This window comes from Salvelinus namaycush, chromosome 27 (assembly GCF_016432855.1).
Source record: "Salvelinus namaycush isolate Seneca chromosome 27, SaNama_1.0, whole genome shotgun sequence".
NCBI lineage: Eukaryota > Metazoa > Chordata > Actinopteri > Salmoniformes > Salmonidae > Salvelinus > Salvelinus namaycush.
In genome coordinates, this window is record NC_052333.1 from 9,510,726 (window position 1) to 9,538,668 (window position 27,943).

Here is a 27,943-nt window from a genome sequence, read left to right on the forward strand (position 1 = left end):
CTAATGTCATAAATCACCACATGGGTTACAGAGGGTGTGATTATTGTTTGTTCTAGAATCACAACAGCTTGAGGGTGTGATTATTGTTTGTTCTAGAATCACAACAGCATGAGGGTGTGATTATACTTTGTTCTAGAATCACAACAGCATGAGGGTGTGATTATAGTTTGTTCTAGAATCACAACAGCATGAGGGTGTGATTATAGTTTGTTCTAGAATCACAACAGCATGAGGGTGTGATTATAGTTTGTTCTAGAATCACAACAGCATGAGGGTGTGACTATAGTTTGTTCTAGAATCACAACAGCATGAGGGTGTGATTATAGTTTGTTCTAGAATCACAACAGCATGAGGGTGTGACTATAGTTTGTTCTAGAATCACAACAGCATGAGGGTGTGATTATAGTTTGTTCTAGAATCACAACAGCATGAGGGTGTGATTATAGTTTGTTCTAGAATCACAACAGCATTAAGGTGTGATTTATAGTTTGTTCTAGAATCACAACAGCATGAGGTTGTGATTATAGTTTGTTCTAGAATCACAACAGCATTAAGGTGTGATTTATAGTTTGTTCTAGAATCACAACAGCATGAGGTTGTGATTATAGTTTGTTCTAGAATCACAACAGCATGAGGGTGCAACTTCATTAACAAAAGGCTGAGATAATCTTACTGGTGAATAGATACACAGGCTAGCTTCCTTTCCTTATCTCCTTTCCATAATGATGACATTCTGTGCTGTACTGTGAATGAAACATACAGTAGTCCACTGTAGTTATTTACTGTAGTAATATATAATATGAAACTGTAGTTATGTACTGTAGTTATATATATGAAACATACAGTCATGTACTGTAGTTATATATAATAGGAAGCATACTGTACAGTAGGCTACTGTAGTTATACTGTAGTTATTATATATAATATGAAACATACTGGAGAGTAGTCTACTGTAGTTATATACTGTATTTATATATAATATGAAACATACTGGAGAGTAGTCTACTGTAGTTATATACTGTATTTATATATAATATGAAACATACTGGAGCGTAGTCTACTGTAGTTATATACTGTATTTATATATAATATAAAACATACTGGAGCGTAGTCTACTGTAGTTATATACTGTAATAATAATATGCAGAACAGGAGGTCATGTAGTGGTTCTGATAGGAAGCCATTCAGCAGTATGTGGCTATAGCCAGGAGTGAAGGATACAACAGTATCCTGTGCCCTCTGCCTTTCTACCTCTGATGTAGTGGCATGCCTCGTGATTCTCTCCCACAGTCTAACAATACGAGTAGATAAGCAAGTGTTAGGGATGCGTTGAGTGAATGTTCTCCACTGATGCATGCAGAGTATTACAGGAGGCTAGGCAGTATAAAATTAGCCCCCTTCATTCTGCCCTTTCCCCCTGAGGGAAGATTCACTGGACTGTATTACAAAATGTGCACTGATAAAACCTTCTATGATTTATCTACTGGGAAGTGGCTCTCCATCCCCTTACCAGCACACATTATGTGCTCCTCTGACTCCATAAACTGGCAATGGAGTTATTCACCATTAGTGACTCAATCCGACGCCCTTGTGTGCCCGTTTGTGTGAGTGGCGCACACGCTTCTGTGTGTGCGTTATTTAAGCAGTAAGGCCCGAGGGGGTGTGGTATATGGCAAATATATCACAGCTAAGGGGTGTTCTTATGCATAACGCAATGCAGAGCGCCTGGATACAGCCCTTAGCCGTGGTAAATTATCCATATACCACAAACCCCAAGGTTCCTTATTGCTATTAAAAACTTGTTAACAACATAATTAGAACAGTAAACAAGTAATTTTGCATCATACCTTTGGTATTTTATCTGATATCCCACTGCTTTCAGCCAATCAGCATCCAGGAGTCAAACTAGCCGGGTTTATAGTTGCCATCCGCACCATTAGTTCCCAGGGGCTCTTTACTGTAGCAGCAAGAGAATGTTGAAAATAGAATGTTTTCTGGCCTCCCGAGTGGCGCAGCGGTTTAAGTCACTGCATCTTTGTGCAAGAGGCGTCACTACAGTCCCTGGTTCGAATCCAGGCTGTATCACATCCGGCCGTGATTGGGAGTCCCATAGAGCGGCACACAATTGGCCCAGCGTCGTCCGGGTTTGGCCGGGGTAGGCCGTCATTGACTTGCCTGGTTAAATAAAGTAAATACAATTCTCTAGTGTTTTGTGCTCTGTTTAAATGACTGTTTCCCAGAGGTTCTTTGGCTCTCTCTCTCTCCCTCATGAGCTCTGCAAACGTCCTCAAGAGCAAACTTTTTGAGGAGATGGGATGTTTGCCCAAAAGCTCCGAACAGTGATGTGTAAGTGTTTGATATGTATTCAGATAACTGTATGTGTGCGAGTAAATAATTGTTTTCCTCCATCTAATGTGCCTTTGCACAATGGCGTATTTATATCACATCATGAGACTGTTTCCTAGACACAGATTCATCCTAGTCCTAGAAAGAAGAACCTCCATTGAGAATGCTTTTGGACCAGGTCTAAGATTAATCTGTCTGGGAAACCGGACCCAAATGTGTAGCCTCGATTTCCTTCTCTACCTATCCAGACATCCAAGTTCGTACCACCTCTACACTCGTCTAAATCCCCCTCTTTCTTCTCCTCCCAGGTGATGCAGGTGGTAAGAGAGCAGATCATGCGAGCGCTGACACAGAAGCCTAATTCCCTGGACCAGTTGAAGAGTCGCCTGCAGAACCTGAGTTATACTGAGATCCTGAAGATACGCCAGTCTGAGAGGATGAACCAAGAAGACTTCCAGTCACGCCCCATCCTGTGAGTCAATTTGTGTGTGTGTGTGTGTGTGTGTGTGTGTGTGTGTGTGTGTGTGTGTGTGTGTGTGTGTGTGTGTGTGTGTGTGTGTGTGTGTGTGTGTGTGTGTGTGTGTGTGTGTGTGTGTGTGTGTGTGTGTGTGTGTGTGTGTGTGTGTGTGTGTGTGTGTGTGTGTGTGTGTGTGTGTGTGTGTGATATTACCTCCTGAGAAAGGAAGGAATCAGTGATATTCATTAGGTAGATGTAACCAATCCTTCGTTAAAAAGAGGACTAAAACATGAAGCCTGTGAGATTGAAGAAAGAAAATAACTGCTAATATTCTTGACATGGATCTTCTCATGATGCCCCATTCTTTAACCAGTCCAAATAAAGACCAAAATAAAGGGAACGAGAGAAAATATGACTATGGAAGAAAGGAAACAAAGGGAACGAGAGACAATATGATTGTGGAAGAAAGGAAACAAAGGGAACGAGGGACAATATGATTGTGGAAGAAAGGAAACAAAGGGAAGGAGAGACAATATGATTGTGGAAGAAAGGAAACAAAGGGAAGGAGAGACAATATGATTGTGGAAGAAAGGAAACAAAGGGAACGAGAGACAATATGACTGTGGAAGAAAGGAAACACTTTCGTTAACACACATTTAATAGACCTCCATCACTCCTTTATTTCATCCCCTTTTTCATAAAAAAATAAATAAACTAAATTCAGCTATTGACATATGCTGCATCGGACGCATTCATTCGGTTCCCCTCATGATTGAAAATCTGCATTATAATCTTATTTGCCTACAAATGGTATTCAGAGTCAATACCCACCCCATTAAGGTCTTATTAGGCTGCAACAGTGGTCAACAACCTTTTCTGAGTCAATATTCCTTTCTGAGTCAATATTCCTTTCTGAGTCAATATTCCTTTCTGAGTCAATATTCCTTTCTGAGTCAATATTCCTTTCTGAGTCAATATTCCTTTCTGAGTCAATATTCCTTTCTGAGTCAATATTCCTTTCTGAGTCAATGTTCCTTTCTGAGTCAATATTCCTTTCTGAGTCAAAATGCAAGCTGAGATCTACCACTCAGATTTTTTTTTTTTAACATGACTTATACCTATGCAACATTAACCAATTAAAAACAGTTCTGTAGCAGTGAGGTTTGTGCAGTAGGCTCTAGGCTCAATGTATTATCACTGCATATTGGCTACGCTTGAATTGCCCTGACAATTGTTCTTCTCAGAGATAAGGGGACACAGTCTTCCAGCTGATGGTCAGTCTGAGTGGAGGTAGCAGCAGTGAAGCCTCCTCTCTCCCTCCCTCTGCTGAGATAAGGGGACACAGTCTTCCAGCTGAGGGTCAGTCTAAGTGGAGGGAGCAGCAGTGAAGCCTCCTCTCTCCCTCCCTCTGCTGAGAAGTCAGAGGGAGGGAGAGATAATAATAAAAAAGACAAGCCACAAATAATAACAATGCAAGCTTATCGAAACACACACAGCACTGTACAGCACTTCGAGATATTAGCTGATGTACGAAGGGCTATATAAAATAAACTTGATTTGATAAGGGGACACAGCCTTCCAGCTGATGGCGAAATTTCATTTCTGCCTCATGCACCAATTCATGTTGTTACTCCTATGACCAGAGAAAGTGAAATATTCCTTGATAATAAAAAAGACAAGCTGCAAATAATAACAATGCAAGCTTATCTAAACACACATTTTATGGCTTATAAAACTGTTGAACATTAACTTACTCATAAAAACAGCAGCTCTTTGTTGTATTTGTTTTGTCTCTCTCTGGTCATGGTTCTAAAAGCTTTGAAATCTCACATCAACATTGCTGTGCGTCGAGGATACTTTTTACAGTCTATGACACGAGATCTGTGCATACACGTTGATCTGAGTTATCTGATTGGCCAGCGGTAGACCTTTAGGTGCACTTGATTTGCTCTCTGGGCCTGCCGGGTAGACTGACTTTTAGTTTTTTTTAGCTGGTAAACGTTAGAGGTTTGGGCAAGTGTTTCAGTGTTAGGTTTGCAATGTGCTATAAAGAAAGTGTGGACCTGTGTAATATTTACATTCTGTAAAGGCATTCATTCAAATTAGACTAGCTAATTTTAAACCGGATCTTATAAAGAATTAATATGACATGCAGAGGAACCTTTTGAGAGAAAGTGTTAGTCCGCATCTTAATGTATAGAAGGTGAAAAAAGTCATTCATAATTTATTCTCAAATCCTCTATAGAATTTTCATTCAATATTCCACACTTCTATATAAACTGCATGTCCATGTGTGTTTGCATTCCTCTCCCATCTCAGTGGGCCCTGCCACTTCATACTCTGTCCAACTACATTCCTCTCCCATCTCAGTGGGCCCTGCCACTTCATACTCTGTCCAACTACATTCCTCTCCCATCTCAGTGGGCCCTGCCACTTCATACTCTGTCCAACTACATTCCTCTCCCATCTCAGTGGGCCCTACCACTTCATACTCTGTCCAACTACATTCCTCTCCCATCTCAGTGGGCCCTGCCACTTCATACTCTGTCCAACTACATTCCTCTCCCATCTCAGTGGGCCCTGCCACTTCATACTCTGTCCAACTACATTCCTCTCCCATCTCAGTGGGCCCTGCCACTTCATACTCTGTCCAACTACATTCCTCTCCCATCTCAGTGGGCCCTGCCACTTCATACTCTGTCCAACTACATTCCTCTCCCATCTCAGTGGGCCCTGCCACTTCATACTCTGTCCAACTACATTCCTCTCCCATCTCAGTGGGCCCTGCCACTTCATACTCTGTCCAACTACATTCCTCTCCCATCTCAGTGGGCCCTGCCACTTCATACTCTGTCCAACTACATTCCTCTCCCATCTCAGTGGGCCCTGCCACTTCATACTCTGTCCAACTACATTCCTCTCCCATCTCAGTGGGCCCTGCCACTTCATACTCTGTCCAACTACATTCCTCTCCCATCTCAGTGGGCCCTGCCACTTCATACTCTGTCCAACTACATTCCTCTCCCATCTCAGTGGGCCCTGCCACTTCATACTCTGTCCAACTACATTCCTCTCCCATCTCAGTGGGCCCTGCCACTTCATACTCTGTCCAACTACATTCCTCTCCCATCTCAGTGGGCCCTGCCACTTCATACTCTGTCCAACTACATTCCTCTCCCATCTCAGTGGGCCCTGCCACTTCATACTCTGTCCAACTACATTCCTCTCCCATCTCAGTGGGCCTGCCACTTCATACTCTGTCCAACTACATTCCACTCCCATCTCAGTGGGCCCTGCCACTTCATACTCTGTCCAACTACATTCCTCTCCCATCTCAGTGGGCCCTGCCACTTCATACTCTGTCCAACTACATTCCACTCCCATCTCAGTGGGCCCTGCCACTTCATACTCTGTCCAACTACATTCCTCTCCCATCTCAGTGGGCCCTGCCACTTCATACTCTGTCCAACTACATTCCTCTCCCATCTCAGTGGGCCCTGCCACTTCATACTCTGTCCAACTACATTCCAGAGTATTATCTTTGAAAGAGCTCATTTTAGTTAACTCAGTTGCAGATGATTTTCAGAGGCAAGGAGAGAATGACTTTGAGCTGTAATGAATCTGATTTATGAGATGGCCGACACAGACCCTGCCACAGATAATGACAATCTCACTATGGGTGTCCAGCCATATAGATAATTCCCAACCAAATGCTATACAGAAAATGAACTATCTGTCATTACATGTATGGGACCTGAATCCATTCCTTAGCATCCCCCTCTCCCCGACAGTTCGTTATCGGAGTAGGGTGAAGTTGCCCTAGACTCTGATCTTGAGCCAGTTTAGCATCTTCCCCACTAATGGTTAAGGTTTGAATTGGTGGAGGGGAGATTATCCTAGATATGTACCTAGGGGAACCACTGATGATCTGAAAGCACAGAGCTGCAGTGAAAATAACGGCTCGGGAAAGGCACAGAGAAAGTGACGTAATGAGAAAGAGAAAATCTGATTGGACTGCCCTCTAATTGTCTGTTCGCTCCACAGCAGCCCTCTCATTGGTTGTCAGATCAATCCACAGCAGCCCTCTTATTGGCTGTCAGCTTCACAGCAGCGTCCTGATTGGCTGGTGAGCTGTAGGACTGTGTGGGCACTGCATGTTTCCCCAGTCAATAGGTTGTATGTATAATTAATGTTGGCTAGCTGTTAGGGGCTGTGTTCATATCTTTCATACCAGAGACAGAACACGCTGAGAAACCTACATGTTAGTCCACATGACAGGGATCACAGCAGGGCACTGTGCAGCGCCCTCCTCGGTAATGAGTCTGGGGGATTGGATGGGGTGGAGAGGGGGGCTCTCTCTCTCTCACACACACACACAAGCACACACACAGTCTGTGGCCAGTCAGTCTAACAGTGGCAAATTTAGAGGGTGTCCACTACATTTAGAAGGTGTCCACTACATTTAGAAGGTGTCCACTACATTTAGAAGGTTTCCACCACATTTATAAGGTTTCCACTACATTTATAAGGTGTACACTACATTTATAAGGTGTACACTACATTTAGAACGTGTCCACAACATTTAGTTGTTTCCGCTACATTTAGAAGGTGTCCACTAAATTTAGAAGGTGTCCACTAAATTTAGGTGTCCACTAAATTTAGAAGGTGTCCACTAAATTTAGAAGGTGTCCACTAAATTTAGAGGGTGTCCACTAAATTTAGAGGATGTCCACTAAATTTAGAGGGTGTCCACTAAATTTAGAGGGTGTCCACTAAATTTAGAGGGTGTCCACTACATTTAGAAGGTGTCCACTACATTTAGAAGGTGTCCACTACATTTAGAAGGTGTCCACTACATTTAGAAGGTGTCCACTACATTTAGAAGGTGTCCACTACATTTAGAAGGTGTCCACTACATTTAGAAGGTGTCCACTACATTTAGAAGGTGTCCACTACATTTAGAAGGTGTCCACTACATTTAGAAGGTGTCCACTACATTACATTTAGAAGGTGTCCACTACATTACATTTAGAAGGTGTCCACTACATTTAGAAGGTGTCCACTACATTTAGAAGGTGTCCACTACATTTAGAAGGTTTCCGCTACATTTAGAAGGTTTCCGCTACATTTAGAAGGTTTCCGCTACATTTAGAAGGTGTCCACTAAATTTAGGTGTTCACTACATTTAGAAGGTTTCCGCTACATTTAGAAGGTGTCCACTAAATTTAGGTGTTCACTACATTTAGAAGGTGTCCACTACATTTAGGTGTCCGCTACATTTAGTTGTTTCCGCTACATTTAGAAGGTGTCCGCTACATTTAGAAGGTGTCCGCTACATTTAGAAGGTGTCCGCTACATTTAGAAGGTGTCCGCTACATTTAGAAGGTGTCCACTACATTTAGAAGGTGTCCACTACATTTAGAAGGTGTCCACTACATTTAGAAGGTGTTCACTACATTTAGAAGGTGTCCACTACATTTAGTTGTTTCCACTACATTTAGAAGGTGTTCACTACATTTAGAAGGTGTCCACTACATTTAGTTGTTTCCACTACATTTAGAAGGTGTTCACTACATTTAGAAGGTGTCCACTACATTTAGTTGTTTCCACTACATTTAGTTGTTTCCACTACATTTAGTTGTTTCCACTACATTTAGAAGGTGTCCACTACATTTAGAAGGTGTCCACTACATTTAGTTGTTTCCACTACATTTAGAAGGTGTCCACTACATTTAGAAGGTGTCCACTACATTTAGAAGGTGTCCGCTACATTTAGTTGTTTCCGCTACATTTAGTTGTTTCCGCTACATTTAGTTGTTTCCGCTACATTTAGAAGGTGTCCACTACATTTAGAAGGTGTCCACTACATTTAGTTGTTTCCGCTACATTTAGAAGGTGTCCACTACAGGGATTGAACACACAATCTTCTGATCCAGAGTCATTGGAGTCAGACCTACTGTATGGTAATAACGCTCACTGTGATTGATATTTGAGTTGCCAACAAGCGTTAAGATAAAATAAACCAACCAAATCATTTTTGTTGAAAATTAAACAGATGACAATGATGTAGCTATATCGAGGACTTTTTCCAAATTGATCAAATACATTGATGCAACATGATATGCCTTACTCTAATCAAGTAAGTGCCTTATTGAAGATCAATGTAAAAAAAAAAAATTGCCAAATACATTTAAACTGAGTTTTTCACAATTCCTGACATTTAATCCCAGTAAATCAATCAATCAATCAAGTTTATTTTATATAGCCCTTCGTACATCAGCTAATATCTCGAAGTGCTGTACAGAAACCCAGCCTAAAACCCCAAACAGCAAGCAATGCAGGTGTAGAAGCACGGTGGCTAGGAAAAACTCCCTAGAAAGGCCAAAACCTAGGAAGAAACCTAGAGAGGAACCAGGCTATGAGGGGTGGCCAGTCCTCTTCTGGCTGTGCCGGGTGGAGATTATAACAGAACTATGCCAAGATGTTCAAAATGTTCATAAGTGACAAGCATGGTCAAATAATAATCATGAATAATTTTCAGTTGGCTTTTCATAGCCGATCATTAAGAGTTGAAAACAGCAGGTCTGGGACAGGTGGCGGTTCCATAACCGCAGGCAGAACAGTTGAAACTGGAATAGCAGCAAGGCCAGGTGGACTGGGGACAGCAAGGAGTCATCATGCCCGGTAGTCCTGACGTATGGTCCTAGGGCTCAGGTCCTCCGAGAGAGAGAAAGAAAGAGAGAAGGAGAAAATTAGAGAGAGCCAAGATTTTCAAAATGTTCATAAATGACAAGCATGGTCAAATAATAATCAGGAATAAAAGTCAGTTGGCTTTTCATAGCCGATCATTAAGAGTTGAAAGCAGCAGGTCTGGGACAGGTAGGGGTTCCATAACCGCAGGCAGAGCAGTTGAAACTGGAACAGCAGCAAGGCCAGGTGGACTGGGGACAGCAAGGAGTCATCATGCCCGGTTTGCCGTGACGTATGGTCCTAGGGCTCAGGTTCTCAGAGAGAGAGAAAGAAAGAGAGAACGAGAGAATTAGAGAGAGCATACTTAAATTCACACAGGACACTGGATAAGACAGGAGAAGTACTCCAGGTATAACCAACTGACCCTAGCCCCCCGACACATAAACTACTGCAGCATAAATACTGGAGGCTGAGACAGGAGCGGTCAGGAGACACTGTCTTAGATCAGTAAAAAGTCCCTGTCTTAGATCAGTTAGGATCACCACTTTATTTTAAGAATGTGAAATGTCAGAATAATAGTAGAGAGTGATTTATTTCAGCTTTAATTTCTTTCATCACATTCCCAGTGGGTCAGAAGTTTACATACACTCAATTAGTATTTGGTAGCATTGCCTTTAAATTGTTTATGTCGATATAGGACTCGTTTTACTGTGGATATAGATACTTTTGTACCTGTTTCCTCCAGCATCTTCACAAGGTCCTTTGCTGTTGTTCTGGAATTCATTTGCACTTTTCGCACCAAAGTACGTTCATCTCTAAGAGACAGAACGCGTCTCCTTCCTAAGCGGTATGACGGCTGCGTGGTCCCATGGTGTTTATACTTCTTGGCTGAGGTCTTGGCTGATTTATTTTGATGTTCCCATGTTGTCAAGCAGAGGCACTGAGTTTGAAGGTAGGCCTTGAAATACATCCACAGGTACACCTCCAATTGACTCAAATTATGTCAATTAGCCTATCAGAAGCTTCTAAAGCCATGACATAATTTTCTAAAATTGTCCATGCTGTTTAAAGGCACAGTCAACTTAGTGTATGTAAACTTCTTACCCACTGGAATTGTGATACAGTGAATTATAAGTGAAATAATCTGTCTGTAAACAATTTTGGGAAAATTACTTGTCATGCACAAAGTAGATGTCCTAACCGACTTGCCAAAACTATAGTTTGTTAACAAGAAATTTGTGGAGTGGTTGAAAAACAAGTTTTTAATGACTAAGTGTATGTAAACTTCCTATTTCAACTGTATCTTGCCTTTTTTAACTTGTCATTGTATTCGTAATGAGCACCAATCTGGTTTTAGACCGGGACATAGCACTGTTTCAGCAGCTACACTTGTCTTTGAGGATGTCGATGTTGTTTAAATTATACACGTCATTGTGCTGCCTTATTTCTTGACCTGTCGAAGGAGAGATAATGGTCAACGTTTGATACGGTTGGCCATGTCTTACTCATTCAAAGGTTGTCTGAAATAGGCCTAAATCAAGTATCTTGCAATTGGTTCAGGAACTATCTAACGGACAAAACACTGTGTGCTTACTGACAGTATCAAAGTTTCCTCAATATCACGAAAGGTGCGCCGCAGGGGTTTATTTTGTGCCTCGTTCTCTTCACTATTTATAAAAGTAACATTGGTCTATCTGTTAAAACATGTAACATTCATCTCTTTGTAACTGACAAAAAAAGCTGAGAATTGAGCTTGGTTTCTTCTATAGAAATAAATCCTGCCTGACTTTGGAAAGTAGAAGGAAGATTGTTCAAGCAACACTTCTCCCAGTAGTTGATTATGGTGATATCATTTTAAAACCTTTCACTCAACACTGCGTTTTATCGTTGGGGGACAATTTTCATTCACTGCATATTGTATAGTTCTGTTGGCTGGGAGTCTCTGATCCAGCATTGGCTACTTCAGAGTCTACCCTACTAACACAACTCACGTATTAATTGGAGATCCAGCAATTTTCAGACCCACTCTCTGGACTGGCTGGTTCTGGAGGACCCGCTGGTCTCCACTGACCTGGGGAAAATGCTTTTAGTTGTTAGGCCACCAGCTCATGGAATAGCCTTCAGCCACCTTGAAATTAGACTCGCTGGTCTCCATTGGACAGTTTACATGGAGTTTAAGGGAGGTGACGTGTGAGAGTTGTGTTTGTTTTGATTCATCTCGTTGTATATATTGTATTGATATTATTATTGTACATGATGTGTGTTACATGATGTGTTTATGTTCCCAGGTCTCCCTTCTAAGTTAGACCCTGGTCTCAATGCTGATCTACCCCAAAAATCTCAACTAACAAAAAACTGTTCGGTTATGTTGACGCAACCCGTCTCTCAGAGTGTCTGTGTGTGACTGGATGGTTCTTTGTTACTGATTGACTGGTTTCTGTTCTCTGTGTGTGACTGGCTGACTTTCTTGGTCTCTATGTGACTGAATGGTTCTTGGTCAGTCTCTGTTACTGACTGGTTCTTGGTCTTGTCTGTGTGACTGACGGACTGGTTCTTGGTCTCTCTGTGTGTGACTGACTGGTCTCTGTCTCTGTGACTGACTGTTTCTCTCTCTGGTCCGTAGGGAGCTGCGGGAGAAGATCCAGCCAGAGATCATGGAGCTTATCAAACAACAGAGGCTCAACCGTCTATGTGACGGAACCTGTTTCAGGAAGATCAGCAGCCGCCGGAGGCAAGGTGGGAGTCACACACACACACACACACACACACACACACACACACCACACACACCACACACCACACACCACACACCACACACCACACACCACACACACACACACACACACACACACACACACACACACACACACACACACACACACACACACACAGTTTGGCCTGTGTACATTATTCGCTGCCCTATACACCAAACAACCTCATATCTCACCCAGTGTCACACTCCCACACACTATCCTACACAGGTGCCCTGCCTCTGTCTCTCTCTCGCTTTCTCTCCCTCTCTCTCTCAGGCCCGGCTCACCAACCCCCATCACACCATTTAAAACACTCTTTGTCTCTCTCAGGCCAGCTCACTAACCCCCACCACACCATTAAAACACTCTCTCTCTAGCCTCCCTGGTGGCGCAGTGGTCTAAGCTGTGCCACCAGAGATTCTGGGTTCAAACCCAGGCTCTGTCGCAGCCGGGCGCGACCGGGAGGCCCATGGGGCGGCGTACAATTGGCCCAGCGTCGTCCGGGTTAGGGAGGGTTTGACCGGCAGGGATATCCTTGTCTCATCGCGCACTAGCGACTCCTGTGGCGGGCCGGGCGCAGTGCACGCTGACCAGGTCGCCAGGTGTACGGTGTTTCCTCCGACACATTGGTGCGGCTGGCTTCCGGGTTGGATGTGCATTGTGTCAAGAAGCAGTGCGGCTTGGTTGGGTTGTGTTTTGGAGGACGCATGGCTTTCGACCTTCGCCTCTCCCGAGTCCGTACGGGAGTTGCAGCGATGAGACAAGACTGTAACTACCACCAATTGGATACTACGAAATTGGGGAGAAAAAAGGGGTAAAATAAAAATAAATAAAACACTCTCTCTCTCTCAGGCCAGCTCACCAACTCCCACCACACCATTAAAACACTCTCTCTCTCAGGCCAGCTCACCAACTCTCACCTGACCATTAAAACACTCTCTCTCTCTCTGTCTCTCTCAGGCCAGCTCACCAACTCTCACCTGACCATTAAAACACTCTCTCTCTCTCTGTCTCTCTCAGGCCAGCTCACCAACCCCCACCACACCATTAAAACACTCTCTCTCTCCTTTATTTCCACCCATCCCTCCCTCCCACACTGTCCCTCTTCTATGTTCAGTCCACTCTATCAATCTGCTCTCTTCTCCTCCTCCACCACACCACCACCTCTTTCTCTCTGTCTGTCTCTGTCTCGCTCTCTCTGTCCTCTGCAGCGTTCCTCTCTAAGTGGGCAGTCTCCTTTGGCTTTGTTGGAGCCACAGTGGTAACCTTGGAGGCTGTTCAAAAGCCTGGGTTGCTGTGTTAGGCTGCGTTTCCACAGATAGTTTTTCTACTACTAATTGGTCTTTTGATCAATCACATCAGATCTTTTTCAGAGCTAATCGGATTGGTCAAAAGACCAATTAGTGAAAAAAATATCAGAATTGGGCAGCCTTTGTCACACACCCACACACGCACACACACCATGCCAAACCGATACTCTTCCAAAAATGAGCCAATACATGTATACCCCAGGTGTCTGGAACTAACTGAGACAGTCTATTGCTTCCAAGACTGGCTAATATCTGAGCTGTGTGGCCCTCGACTTACCCTTGTTACATTTACATTTAAGTCATTTAGCAGACGCTCTTATCCAGAGCGACTTACAAATTGGAAAGTTCATACATATTCATCCTGGTCCCCCCGTGGGAATTGAACCCTGGTCCTCCCGTGGGAATTGAACCCACAACCCTGGCGTTGCAAGCGCCAAGCTCTACCAACTGAGCCACACGGGACCACCCGTGTTGTTGTCTGGAACAGCTTCTCTCCCCAGCTCTACAGTTCCGCTGAGTCTCATTGCTCTGAAGTGCGTGAATCAATTTCAGTAATGGAGGAACGGCCTTAATTCAATTCCCGGCCCGGTCTCTAAAGCTCTTCCCTGGTCATGTCAGTGTTCTGGAATGGACATGAGGTCGGTTAGCGTGATTCTTCAGAACCGTTGAACCCAAATTAGTCAGCGCTGCGGATGTATTAAAGGGAATTGTGGTTGTTGTGACTTTTTTTGTCGTGGGTGTTTGTTGGCGTCGAGGGCATTAAGGTTGAGTTTTCAGGACAGAAAGGATCTCTTCTTTGCTTGCTTTCGCCTCAGGTGAAAGACGGTTACAGAATACATCCTTTTCAATGTAACGTCCCAGGTCCCATAACATTTTACACAGCTTTTATTAACAGTCAAATAAATAAACCTCCTTTCAGTAGAAGCATAGGGTGTGCCAGTGTCCTAAATTGTACCCTATTCCCTATAGTGCACTACTTTTGACTAGAGTCCTATGAGGAAGTAGTGCACTACATAGGGAATAGGGTGCCATTTGGGACCATATCTCCCTGTCCTTGATTTAACTGTGGCTGTGGAATGGAAGCCTGTTCATCCTTTCCCTGTAAAGGACTGTGGAGCTACACGATGGATAAAACTTTTACACTTCCGATTGGAGTGTTTGGGGAGTGTTGAGTCTAATATCCTTTTCATACTGGCTGGGGCCTCGGCATGGCAGGAAGAGGGGAGAGAGAGGAGGAGACCGCAGGGAAAGGCCTTATTGCTTAGCACCGCTATAATGTGGCGCTTTTCACAGCCGGAGCAGATTTAATCTCACCACCCGAGACCAGACAGTATCTCTCTCTCCTCTTCAGTCTCTCTGTCCTCTTCCGTCTCTCTCTCTCACTCTCTGTCTCTCTGTGTGTTTCTCTCTCTCACACACACACACACACAGGTGTGGGTAGGTAGTGTGGTAGTGTGTGTATGTGAGGAGCGCTGGAAGCTGGCTCAGCACAGTATTTAAAAGGCATTCTCTCTGTCGTCCCAGGGCCTAAAGGCTGTTGGCTGTCTGCCACCACACTGTAGAGTACCTGAGTGAGCACAACTGAAGAATTATAATTTCTACTTCTACCGCCTCTATCCTCCCATCTAAACACACTTCCACCTGGGACTCTCCAAGTGCTTCCTCTCAAATCATATTTCCACATTAACTATTCATCTAACAGCTCTTAAATGGCGATTGGCTTCTCCCTTCCATCACTGAATGTGAGGCTGGACCCTGTTTGGGAAACTCTCCTTAAAGCTGAGTACCTACCTGACAGACAGCAGGACAGTATTAGTGAAATTCTCCTTAAAGCTGAGTACCTACCTGACAGACAGCAGGACAGTATTAGTGAAACTCTCCTTAAAGCTGAGTACCTACCTGACAGACAGCAGGACAGTATTAGTGAAACTCTCCTTAAAGCTGAGTACCTACCTGACAGAGAGCAGGACAGTATTAGTGAAACTCTCCTTAAAGCTGAGTACCTACCTGACAGACAGCAGGACAGTATTAGTGAAACTCTCCTTAAAGCTGAGTACCTACCTGACAGACAGCAGGACAGTATTAGTGAAACTCTCCTTAAAGCTGAGTACCTACCTGACAGACAGCAGGACAGTATTAGTGAAACTCTCCTTAAAGCTGAGTACCTACCTGACAGACAGCAGGACAGTATTAGTGAAACTCTCCTTAAAGCTGAGTACCTACCTGACAGACAGCAGGACAGTATTAGTGAAACTCTCCTTAAAGCTGAGTACCTACCTGACAGACAGCAGGACAGTATTAGTGAAACTCTCCTTAAAGCTGAGTACCTACCTGACAGACAGCAGGACAGTATTAGTGAAACTCTCCTTAAAGCTGAGTACCTACCTGACAGACAGCAGGACAGTATTAGTGAAACTCTCCTTAAAGCTGAGTACCTACCTGACAGACACCAAATACTTATATGTCTACATACAAGTCAGCACAAGCAATATGGATACACATACCATTATGTTGTATGCATGTTAAAAACGACATGTTATGTGTACCAAAAATGCATCTAAAAGCCTTTAAACTTTATTTTCTTAGTCAGTTAGCTGAGAAATGAATGATGAATGGGAGTGAATTGGAGATGAGCGTCAGATGGCTGTGTTGTATCTCCAACAGCTGAGGAAACAGAAACAAAACAACAGCCCATAAAATAAGACAATTTGAGCAGCATTCTGTCTGGAGGCTAGATATCTTCCTCCCTTCCATTCCTTCTCACTCTCTCTCTACTCCTTACTCCCTCCCTCGCATCCCCCACTCTCCTTCTCCATCCCTCACTCCCTCACTCTCCTTCTCCCTCTCCACCTCCCTCCCTCTCTCCCTACCCCTCCACCTCTCTCCCTCTCCTCTCCTTCTCCCCTCCCTCTCCATCCCCCTCTCTCCCTCTCCACCCTCCCTCCCTCCCTCTCTCTCTCCCTCCCTCCCTGTCCCTCAGTTCCCTAAGCAGTCAGTCTCACTCCTCACAGCTCCACTACACTAGACACGACACAGCCACTCCATACAGACCAGCACCAGCAAGCCTCCCTGTCGCCTGTCACCTGCTGCCAAATGTCTATTCTCAGCTATTAGGATTTTGACTGTGCCGCCCATGCGTGGGCCAGCCAACCCTCCCCAGCCTAGCTCTGCTCTGCCAGGGACGTGCCAAGGCGGGGCAAGAGCTGGCACGGTGGGTAGAGAATAAAGTGAAAGGTCTTGCTCTATGGGAGGCCTGCCCACAGTGCTCAGGCGTGCCAGCCGGCCCCAGCTGCCCAGCAGGCGATAGCACCCCAGTGCCAGGGCTTCAGTAACGCTAGCCACCTCAGGCACATGATAGCATCACTCACCTGACCGGCTTCAGGTGCCACTTTCACTGTCTGTGTCTAACTGTCCATATGGGATAGTGTTAGGGTTTTGGTGTTAGGTGTTGCAGCCTTTAGAAAACAGCATCAATATGATTTGGGTGGTTCTGGTCTATACAGTACATACAGAATCTAGATATATTAGTGTTTGTTTCACAGGTTTGTAGGTCTTCTATGCTGGTCCTTTCCTCCCTCATCATACACTGATTTGCTTTTGATTTTATCCATTGATCTAGGCATTAAACCCTGATTTTCTCTCTCTCTCTCCATAGATAAGTTCTGGTACTGTCGACTGTCTCCGAACCATAAAGTCCTGCACTACGGAGATCTGGAGGAGAGCACTCGGGGAGAGGTGTCCCATGACTCTCTACAGGAGAAATGTGAGTAGTAGCAACACCAGTACTGCTCTGGGTCAAACAAACGTTTTCCTTTAAAAAGAGACAACTGACACTTGCTAAATGATCGTTTACTGGCAGGGTGCCTAAAGATGGTTGTTGTTGACATTGTTAGTAGTTGATGCAGCATGTCAACAGAACTGTGATATGTGGTTTTCTAACCTAGCTATCTTAAGATGAATTCACTAACTGTAAGTCACTCTGGATAAGAGCATCTGCTTAATGACTAAAATGTACTGTAAACTAACTGATGATGAGGATGATAAAATGATGTTTTCCTTGATGTTGACGTTCCTCTCCTCCTCTTCCTCCTCCTCCCATAGTACCCGTGGCCGATATCAAAGCGGTGGTCACTGGTAAGGACTGTCCTCACATGAAGGAGAAGGGAGCTCTGAAGCAGAACAAGGTGAGTGTATCTACAGTATGTCAGTGTATCTGTGTCTTATATAACAGTATATTATCTGTCAGTGTATCTGTGTCTTATATAACAGTATCTGTCAGTGTATCTGTGTCTTATATAACAGTATATTATCTGTCAGTGTATCTGTGTCTTATATAACAGTATATTATCTGTCAGTGTATCTGTGTCTTATATAACAGTATCTGTCAGTGTATCTGTGTCTTATATAACAGTATCTGTCAGTGTATCTGTGTCTTACATAACAGTATATTATCTGTCAGTGTATCTGTGTCTTATATAACAGTATATTATCTGTCAGTGTATCTGTGTCTTATATAACAGTATCTGTCAGCGTATCTGTGTCTTATATAACAGTATCTGTCAGTGTATCTGTGTCTTATATAACAGTATATTATCTGTCAGTGTATCTGTGTCTTATATAACATTATCTGTCAGTGTATCTGTGTCTTATATAACAGTATATTATCTGTCAGTGTATCTGTGTCTTATATAACAGTATCTGTCAGTGTATCTGTGTCTTATATAACAGTATCTGTCAGTGTATCTGTGTCTTACATAACAGTATATTATCTGTCAGTGTATCTGTGTCTTATATAACAGTATATTATCTGTCAGTGTATCTGTGTCTTATATAACAGTATCTGTCAGTGTATCTGTGTCTTATATAACAGTATCTGTCAGCGTATCTGTGTCTTATATAACAGTATCTGTCAGTGTAGCTGTGTCTTATATAACAGTATATTATCTGTCAGTGTATCTGTGTCTTATATAACAGTATATTATCTGTCAGTGTATCTGTGTCTTATATAACAGTATATTATCTGTCAGTGTATCTGTGTCTTATATAACAGTATCTGTCAGTGTATCTGTGTCTTATATAACAGTATATTATCTGTCAGCGTATCTGTGTCTTATATAACAGTATCTGTCAGTGTATCTGTGTCTTATATAACAGTATATTATCTGTCAGTGTATCTGTGTCTTATATAACAGTATCTGTCAGTGTATCTGTGTCTTATATAACAGTATCTGTCAGTGTATCTGTGTCTTATATAACAGTATCTGTCAGTGTATCTGTGTCTTATATAACAGTATCTGTCAGTGTATCTGTGTCTTATATAACAGTATATTATCTGTCAGTGTATCTGTGTCTTATATAACAGTATATTATCTGTCAGTGTATCTGTGTCTTATATAACAGTATCTGTCAGCGTATCTGTGTCTTATATAACAGTATCTGTCAGCGTATCTGTGTCTTATATAACAGTATCTGTCAGTGTATCTGTGTCTTATATAACAGTATCTGTCAGTGTATCTGTGTCTTATATAACAGTATCTGTCAGTGTATCTGTGTCTTATATAACAGTATCTGTCAGTGTATCTGTGTCTTATATAACAGTATCTGTCAGTGTATCTGTGTCTTATATAACAGTATCTGTCAGTGTATCTGTGTCTTATATAACAGTATCTGTCAGTGTATCTGTGTCTTATATAACAGTATCTGTCAGTGTATCTGTGTCTTATATAACAGTATATTATCTGTCAGTGTATCTGTGTCTTATATAACAGTATATTATCTGTCAGTGTATCTGTGTCTTATATAACAGTATATTATCTGTCAGTGTATCTGTGTCTTATATAACAGTATCTGTCAGCGTATCTGTGTCTTATATAACAGTATCTGTCAGTGTATCTGTGTCTTATATAACAGTATATTATCTGTCAGTGTATCTGTGTCTTATATAACATTATCTGTCAGTGTATCTGTGTCTTATATAACAGTATATTATCTGTCAGTGTATCTGTGTCTTATATAACAGTATCTGTCAGTGTATCTGTGTCTTATATAACAGTATCTGTCAGTGTATCTGTGTCTTACATAACAGTATATTATCTGTCAGTGTATCTGTGTCTTATATAACAGTATATTATCTGTCAGTGTATCTGTGTCTTATATAACAGTATCTGTCAGTGTATCTGTGTCTTATATAACAGTATCTGTCAGCGTATCTGTGTCTTATATAACAGTATCTGTCAGTGTATCTGTGTCTTATATAACAGTATATTATCTGTCAGCGTATCTGTGTCTTATATAACAGTATCTGTCAGTGTATCTGTGTCTTATATAACAGTATATTATCTGTCAGCGTATCTGTGTCTTATATAATAGTATCTGTCAGTGTATCTGTGTCTTATATAACAGTATATTATCTGTCAGTGTATCTGTGTCTTATATAACAGTATCTGTCAGTGTATCTGTGTCTTATATAACAGTATCTGTCAGTGTATCTGTGTCTTATATAACAGTATCTGTCAGTGTATCTGTGTCTTATATAACAGTATCTGTCAGTGTATCTGTGTCTTATATAACAGTATATTATCTGTCAGTGTATCTGTGTCTTATATAACAGTATATTATCTGTCAGTGTATCTGTGTCTTATATAACAGTATCTGTCAGCGTATCTGTGTCTTATATAACAGTATCTGTCAGCGTATCTGTGTCTTATATAACAGTATCTGTCAGCGTATCTGTGTCTTATATAACAGTATCTGTCAGTGTATCTGTGTCTTATATAACAGTATCTGTCAGTGTATCTGTGTCTTATATAACAGTATCTGTCAGTGTATCTGTGTCTTATATAACAGTATATTATCTGTCAGTGTATCTGTGTCTTATATAACAGTATATTATCTGTCAGTGTATCTGTGTCTTATATAACAGTATATTATCTGTCAGTGTATCTGTGTCTTATATAACAGTATCTGTCAGCGTATCTGTTTCTTATATAACAGTATCTGTCAGTGTATCTGTGTCTTATATAACAGTATATTATCTGTCAGTGTATCTGTGTCTTATATAACATTATCTGTCAGTGTATCTGTGTCTTATATAACAGTATATTATCTGTCAGTGTATCTGTGTCTTATATAACAGTATCTGTCAGTGTATCTGTGTCTTATATAACAGTATCTGTCAGTGTATCTGTGTCTTACATAACAGTATATTATCTGTCAGTGTATCTGTGTCTTATATAACAGTATATTATCTGTCAGTGTATCTGTGTCTTATATAACAGTATCTGTCAGTGTATCTGTGTCTTATATAACAGTATCTGTCAGCGTATCTGTGTCTTATATAACAGTATCTGTCAGTGTATCTGTGTCTTATATAACAGTATATTATCTGTCAGCGTATCTGTGTCTTATATAACAGTATCTGTCAGTGTATCTGTGTCTTATATAACAGTATATTATCTGTCAGCGTATCTGTGTCTTATATAACAGTATCTGTCAGTGTATCTGTGTCTTATATAACAGTATCTGTCAGTGTATCTGTGTCTTATATAACAGTATCTGTCAGTGTATCTGTGTCTTATATAACAGTATCTGTCAGTGTATCTGTGTCTTATATAACAGTATCTGTCAGTGTATCTGTGTCTTATATAACAGTATCTGTCAGTGTATCTGTGTCTTATATAACAGTATCTGTCAGTGTATCTGTGTCTTATATAACAGTATATTATCTGTCAGTGTATCTGTGTCTTATATAACAGTATATTATCTGTCAGTGTATCTGTGTCTTATATAACAGTATCTGTCAGCGTATCTGTGTCTTATATAACAGTATCTGTCAGCGTATCTGTGTCTTATATAACAGTATCTGTCAGCGTATCTGTGTCTTATATAACAGTATCTGTCAGTGTATCTGTGTCTTATATAACAGTATCTGTCAGTGTATCTGTGTCTTATATAACAGTATCTGTCAGTGTATCTGTGTCTTATATAACAGTATCTGTCAGTGTATCTGTGTCTTATATAACAGTATCTGTCAGTGTATCTGTGTCTTATATAACAGTATCTGTCAGTGTATCTGTGTCTTATATAACAGTATCTGTCAGTGTATCTGTGTCTTATATAACAGTATCTGTCAGTGTATCTGTGTCTTATATAACAGTATCTGTCAGTGTATCTGTGTCTTATATAACAGTATATTATCTGTCAGTGTATCTGTGTCTTATATAACAGTATCTGTCAGTGTATCTGTGTCTTATATAACAGTATCTGTCAGTGTATCTGTGTCTTATATAACAGTATCTGTCAGTGTATCTGTGTCTTATATAACAGTATATTATCTGTCAGTGTATCTGTGTCTTATATAACAGTATCTGTCAGTGTAGCTGTGTCTTATATAACAGTATCTGTCAGTGTATCTGTGTCTTATAAACTCAGCAAAAAAAGAAATGTCCTCTCACTGTCAACTGCGTTTATTTTCAGCAAACTTAACATGTGTAAATATTTGTATGAATATAACAAGATTCAACAACTGAGACATAAACTGAACAAGTTCCACAGACATCTGACTAACAGAAATGGAATCATGTGTCCTTGAACAAAGGGGTGGTCAAAAAAAAAGTAACAGTCAGTATCTGGTGTGGCCACCAGCTGCATTAAGTACTGCAGTGCATCATCTCCTCATGGACTGCACCAGATTTGCCATCTCACTTAGGTAACATCTCACTTAGGACACTAAAGAGGCCTTTCTACTGACTCTGAAAAACACCAAAATAATCTCCTCATGGACTGCACCAGATTTGCCAAATTTGCCAGATGTTACCTAAGTGAGATGTTACCCCACTCTTTCACCAAGGCACCTGCAAGTTCCCGGACATTTATGGGGGGAATGGCCCTAGCTCTCACCCTCCGATCCAACAGGTCCCAGACGTGCTCAATGGGATTGAGATCCAGGCTCTTCGCTGGACATGGAAAAACACTGACATTCCTGTCTTGCAGGAAATCATGCACAGAACGAGCAGTATGGCTGGTGGGATTGTCATGCTGGAGGGTCATGTCAGGATGAGCCTGCAGGAAGGGTACCACCTGAGGGAGGAGGATGTCTTCCCTGTAACGCACAGCGTTGAGATTGCCTGCAATGACAACAAGCTCAGTCCAATGATGCTGTGACACACCGCCCCAGACCATGACGGACCCTCCACCTCCAAATCGATCCCGCTCCAGAGTACAGGTCTCGGTGTAACGCTCATTCCTTCGACGATAAACGCGAATCCGACCATCACTCCTGGTGAGACAAAACCTTGACTCGTCAGTGAAGACCACTTTTTGCCAGTCCTGTCTGGTTCAGCGACGGTGGGTTTGTGCCCATAGGCGACTTGTTGCCTGGTGAGGACCTGCCTTACAACAGGCCTACAAGCCCTCAGTTCAGCCTCTCTCAGCCTATTGCGGACAGTCTGAGCACTGATGGAGGGATTGTGTGTTCCTGGTGTAACTCGGGCAGTTGTTGTTCCCACCCTGTACCTGTCCTGCAGGTGTGATGTTCGGATGTACCGATCCAGTACAGGTGTTGTTACACGTGGTCTGCCACTGCGAGGACGATCAGATGTCCGTCCTGTCGCCCTGGCCACATCGGCAGTCCTCATTTATTTTTTATTTATATTTAACCTTTATTTAACTTGCCAAGTCAGTTAAGAACAAATTCTTATTTACAATGATTTTTACCTTGTCAGCTCGGGGATTCAATCTAGCAACCTTTCAGTTACCGGCCCAACGCTTTAACCACTAGGTTACCTGCCGCCTCATGCCTCCTTGCAGCATGCCTAAGTTCACGCAGATGATCAGGGACCCTGGGAATCTTTCTTTTGGTGTTTTTCAGAGTCAGTAGAAAGGCCTCTTTAGTGTCCTAAGTTTTCAGAACTGTGACCTTAATTGCCTACCGCCTGTAAGCTGTTAGTGTCGTAACGACCGTTCCACAGGTGCATGTTCATTAATTGTATGGGAAGCATGGGAAACAGTGTTTAAACCCTTTACAATGAAGATCTGTGAAGTTATTTGGATTTTTACAAATTATCTTTGAAAGACAGGGTCCTGAAAAAGGGACATTTATTTTTTAGCTGAGTTTATAATAGTATCTGTCAGTGTGTCTATGTTAGTTTGGCTGTGTCTTATGACATTATAAACTGGGTGGTTCAAGCCCTGAACGCTGATTGGCTAACAGCCGTGGCATATTAGACCTTATACCATGGGTATGACAAAACATTTATTCGTTTATAATAGCAATAAGGCACCTCCAGGGTCTGCGTTGCGTTGTGCCTAAGAACAGCCCTTAGCCGTGGTATATTGGCCATATACCACACCCCCTCGAGCCTTATTGCTTAAATATAGTATCTGTCAGTGTATCTGTGTCTTATATGATCAAATAATAGCCAGCCCAATATCAAGGTATAGTAACCCACAGTTAAGGTGGCTGTTGACATGTCAGCCTAGTTAAACCCAAATCCCTCTATATATTCTATGTATAGACATCTTAACAAAGATTAAATGATTGTTAGCCCTTCCTTTGAGCAGGTACGTAGGCCCAGGCCCGGCCTCTGTAGGTTCTCAGTAGTGATTAGAAACCCATACATTCTGCTAACACTGAATGATTAGGTAGGTCCTGTAAATATATTATGCTAACGCTGAATGATTAGGTAGGTCCTGTAAATATATTCTGCTAACGCTGAATGATTAGGTAGGTCCTGTAAATATATTCTGCTAACGCTGAATGATTAGGTAGGTCCTGTAAATATATTCTGCTAATGCTGAATGATTAGGTAGGTCCTGTAAATATATTCTGCTAACACTGAATGATTAGGTAGGTCCTGTAAATATATTCTGCTAACACTGAATGATTAGGTAGGTCCTGTAAATATATTCTGCTAACACTGAATGATTAGGTAGGTCCTGTCAATATATTCTGCTAACACTGAATGATTAGGTAGGTCCTGTAAATATATTCTGCTAACGCTGAATGATTAGGTAGGTCCTGTAAATATATTCTGCTAACACTGAATGATTAGGTAGGTCCTGTCAATATATTCTGCTAACACTGAATGATTAGGTTGGTCCTGCAAATATATTCTTGAAGACAAAGGAGCACCGATCCTCTCTCACCTGGACCTTTATTACTTTGTTGGCGAATATGGTGTCTGGAAGAATGGTCCTACAGGTCTGTCGGCTGGCTGACTGACTGGCTGGCTGTCTGACCGGCAGGCTGTGTCCTAGGCCAAGTTTAGGCTGTGTGAATGGGAACACGAGCGGAGCCCCTCTCTGGGCCCGGGCAGGGCAGTCACAGACCTAGGCTGCATTTCAATATCTAGTGTTGGACAACCGTATGTCTCAAAGTGCCTTTCTGTCCCCTAACCGTCCCCCTGCTCGATATGCTCCGTCACCTGGCACCCAGCAGGTGGCGCCGGCACACACGATAGCCAAGCCATCTGGTGTTGGAGTGGCTGGGGAGGGAACGTGTTAGAGAGTCAAAGCGGGAGGGACACACACACTGGAGGAGAGGAGAGGAGGGGCTCATTAGCATGTTAGTGACAGTGCTACGTTTGAAGTCCCTCCTTTTCTCTCTCTCTCCCCCTCCTTCTCTTCCTCTCCCTCTCCCCTTCCTCTTGCTCCCCCTCTCTCTACCTCTCTCTCGCTACAGGAGGTTCTGGAGCTGGCCTTCTCCGTCCTCTATGAGTCAGACGAGTATTTAAACTTCATCGCTCCGGACAAGCATGAGGTAAGCACTAGACAGCTGGCACGGTCACCCAGCCAATGACAGCTTTCACAGATGGACTGAGAGGAAGTCAGTGGAGGTCGTCCATTCTCTAGCATGACATGGGACACTTTATGTTAATACACTGCTATGAGTGTGTGGGGGGGTGTGTGCAGGGGCGGGCGCGTCATCTGTCTGTCTGTATGTATTTATCCTCTCCTGTCTCTTCTCAGTACTGTGTGTGGACGGACGGTCTGAACGCCCTCCTGGGGAAGGAGATGACCAGTGACTTCACGAAGTCAGACATGGACACCCTACTCTCCATGGAGATGAAGCTCCGCCTCCTCGACCTGGAGAACATCCAGATCCCAGAGGCCCCTCCCCCCATTCCCAAAGAACCTAGCAACTATGACTTTGTTTATGACTGCAACTAACTAACCAACCATTCAAAATAACTTAGCTACTGGACTGGACCAACCAACTCTCTTTTTTCTAAAACGGCAACTGGAAAAAATGAAAAATAAAAAAATTACGATGAAATGATGAGCGACAGAAAAAGGATTCTATTGAACAATTCTCCTTCCTTCTTGCTAAACTTCCTTTTTTAATTAAAGGGTGCGTTTTAATAGGTTTGCAGCACTTAATGACTTTTTGCGGCCCACTGACTGAACCATCCCATCACCATGGAGACCAAACCAGGAAGCATCCATATGGGTCCTTTGGGTCCTCAACCAGACATGCTCTTCTAACGGGCTCAATGGTCTCTAAACGTTGTTGTTTGGTCGTCACTCTCCAAGATGTCGTCACAGTGTTCTTCTCACCTTAAAACCTGCTCACTCTTCACTCGTTCACTGAAGCATATGTCATTTGCTTGGGGTTTGTTGTAGAAAAGCTCTTTGATAAACGTTGGTAGTTTTGTTTTGTTGACTTTCGTCAGGCCATTGGATGTGAGGAGATGAGCTCATTTCATAAAGAGACTGTAAAGAGGTGTTGAGGGACGTTAAGTTTTTATCTCTCCAACAATCTGAGTGTGTCCAAAATGGCACCCTATTCTCTATATAGTGCATTCCTTTTGACCAGGATTAAAAGTACTGCACTATATAGGGAATAAAGTAGTGTACTATGTAGGGAATAGGGTGCTATTTCAGACACAGAATCTGTTTTACATTTATGTGGCAGGTAATGTTTCTGTGAGGAAGAAAGGATCAAGTGTATTTAAGATGGTGAAGTGTATATTTAGAGTTTTTCTCCCAGGTATCTTACTCCATACTTCACATACTGTCTCTAGACTGTTACAATACGTATGTTGTTCTAAAACCTGGCACTGTAATACAGGAAACTGCCTCTGAAGTTCCTGAAGCCTTCTATCCCCATATCACGGCTGCTTTGAGCATACTGTGTACTCACACACTTGCTTAGCCCAAACAAACACACAACTTTAATAGCTACATGCTTGCTGAGACGTACACTTGTCTCTTTCCTCCATCTTGATACCGTTCGATCAGGCTCGATTGCGACTGCTGTAACATTCCGAAGCAATATTGAGCAAAAAAAATTACATAAATAAAGATCTTCGTTATGCTGATGGTGTAATGTAGTGATATTTGTGCTGCTGCCAAGTAGACAGTATTGGGGATGTTTGTGTTTTTAATAAAGGGAACTTGTTTTGTTTTCAAGATCTATGTGGCCGTCAAAATTTGGAGGTTCATGTACATTTTATTTAAAGCGAATCATGAGTGGATATTTCTAATATGATTTATTATTTAATACCTTCAGATGTTCGTATCTAGGTCTGAAAGCCCCTCAACCTGCTGTTTACATTAAAGATTTAAGGAAACTGACATCTCTTGTTGCATATTCTATTATTACTGTAAATATGATATTATTAGTTATGTCTTTCTACCTGGTAGGAGCTTTTGTTATTGTGTATGTGTCCATGCCACCAAATCTTCTATCACTAAAAATACCGATACTGCATCACTTATTGTTGATGTGGCTTTCCATACAGTCGATTTAAAAAAACATACAATGACATGCAAGCAGTTCTATGTGTACTGCACGTGGCAGTCTCTTGGATCAGAGTTCTTCCACAGGAGAGAGAGAGAGCGAGTGATACAGAGAGCGAGAGATAGAGAGGAAAATAGAGAGGGAGAGTAATAGCGGGAGAGTGAGACAGAGGAAGAGTGAGACAGAGGGAGTGTTTCTTGTCATTCCTGCTCTCTCTCCCCTCTCGCTCTCCTCGCTCTCTCCGCTCTGTACTCGCTCTCTCTCTCTCTCTCCCCTTTCTCTCCGCTCTCTCTCTCCGCTCTCTCTCGCTCTGTCTCTCGCCCTCTCTCTCACCTCTCGCTCTCCGCTTTCTCTCTCTCCGCTTTCTCTCTCTTTCTCTCCGCTCTCTCTCTCTCCACTTTCTCTCTCTCTCTCTCTCTCTCTCTCCACTCTCTCTCTCTCTCTTCGCTCTCTCTACTCTCTCCGCTCTCTATCTCCCCCCTCTCTCTCTCTCCGCTCTCCTCGCTCTCGCTTTCTCTCTCTCCGCTCTGTACGCTCTCTCTCACCTCTCTCCCCTTTCTCTCCGCTCTCTCTCACCTCTCGCCCCTTTCTCTCCGCTCTCTCTCACCTCTCGCTCTCCTCTCTCGCTCTCTCGCCCTCTCTCTCA

General features: G+C 42.5%; 1 protein-coding gene across 1 annotated transcript in view; it reads left to right on the top strand.

The window, feature by feature from the left end:
• LOC120022534 (engulfment and cell motility protein 1-like) overlaps positions 1 to 27,131 on the top strand; it is a 158,459-nt gene extending 131,328 nt beyond the window's left edge. The window contains exons 17-22 of the mRNA XM_038966482.1: positions 2,655 to 2,818; positions 12,117 to 12,229; positions 17,212 to 17,319; positions 17,658 to 17,740; positions 25,237 to 25,314; positions 25,524 to 27,131. Of these exons, the coding sequence (XP_038822410.1) occupies positions 2,655 to 2,818; positions 12,117 to 12,229; positions 17,212 to 17,319; positions 17,658 to 17,740; positions 25,237 to 25,314; positions 25,524 to 25,724 (747 nt within the window). The 3' untranslated portion in view covers positions 25,725 to 27,131. The remainder of the gene's footprint in view (positions 1 to 2,654; positions 2,819 to 12,116; positions 12,230 to 17,211; positions 17,320 to 17,657; positions 17,741 to 25,236; positions 25,315 to 25,523) is intronic.
• The last annotated feature ends 812 nt before the right edge of the window (positions 27,132 to 27,943 follow it).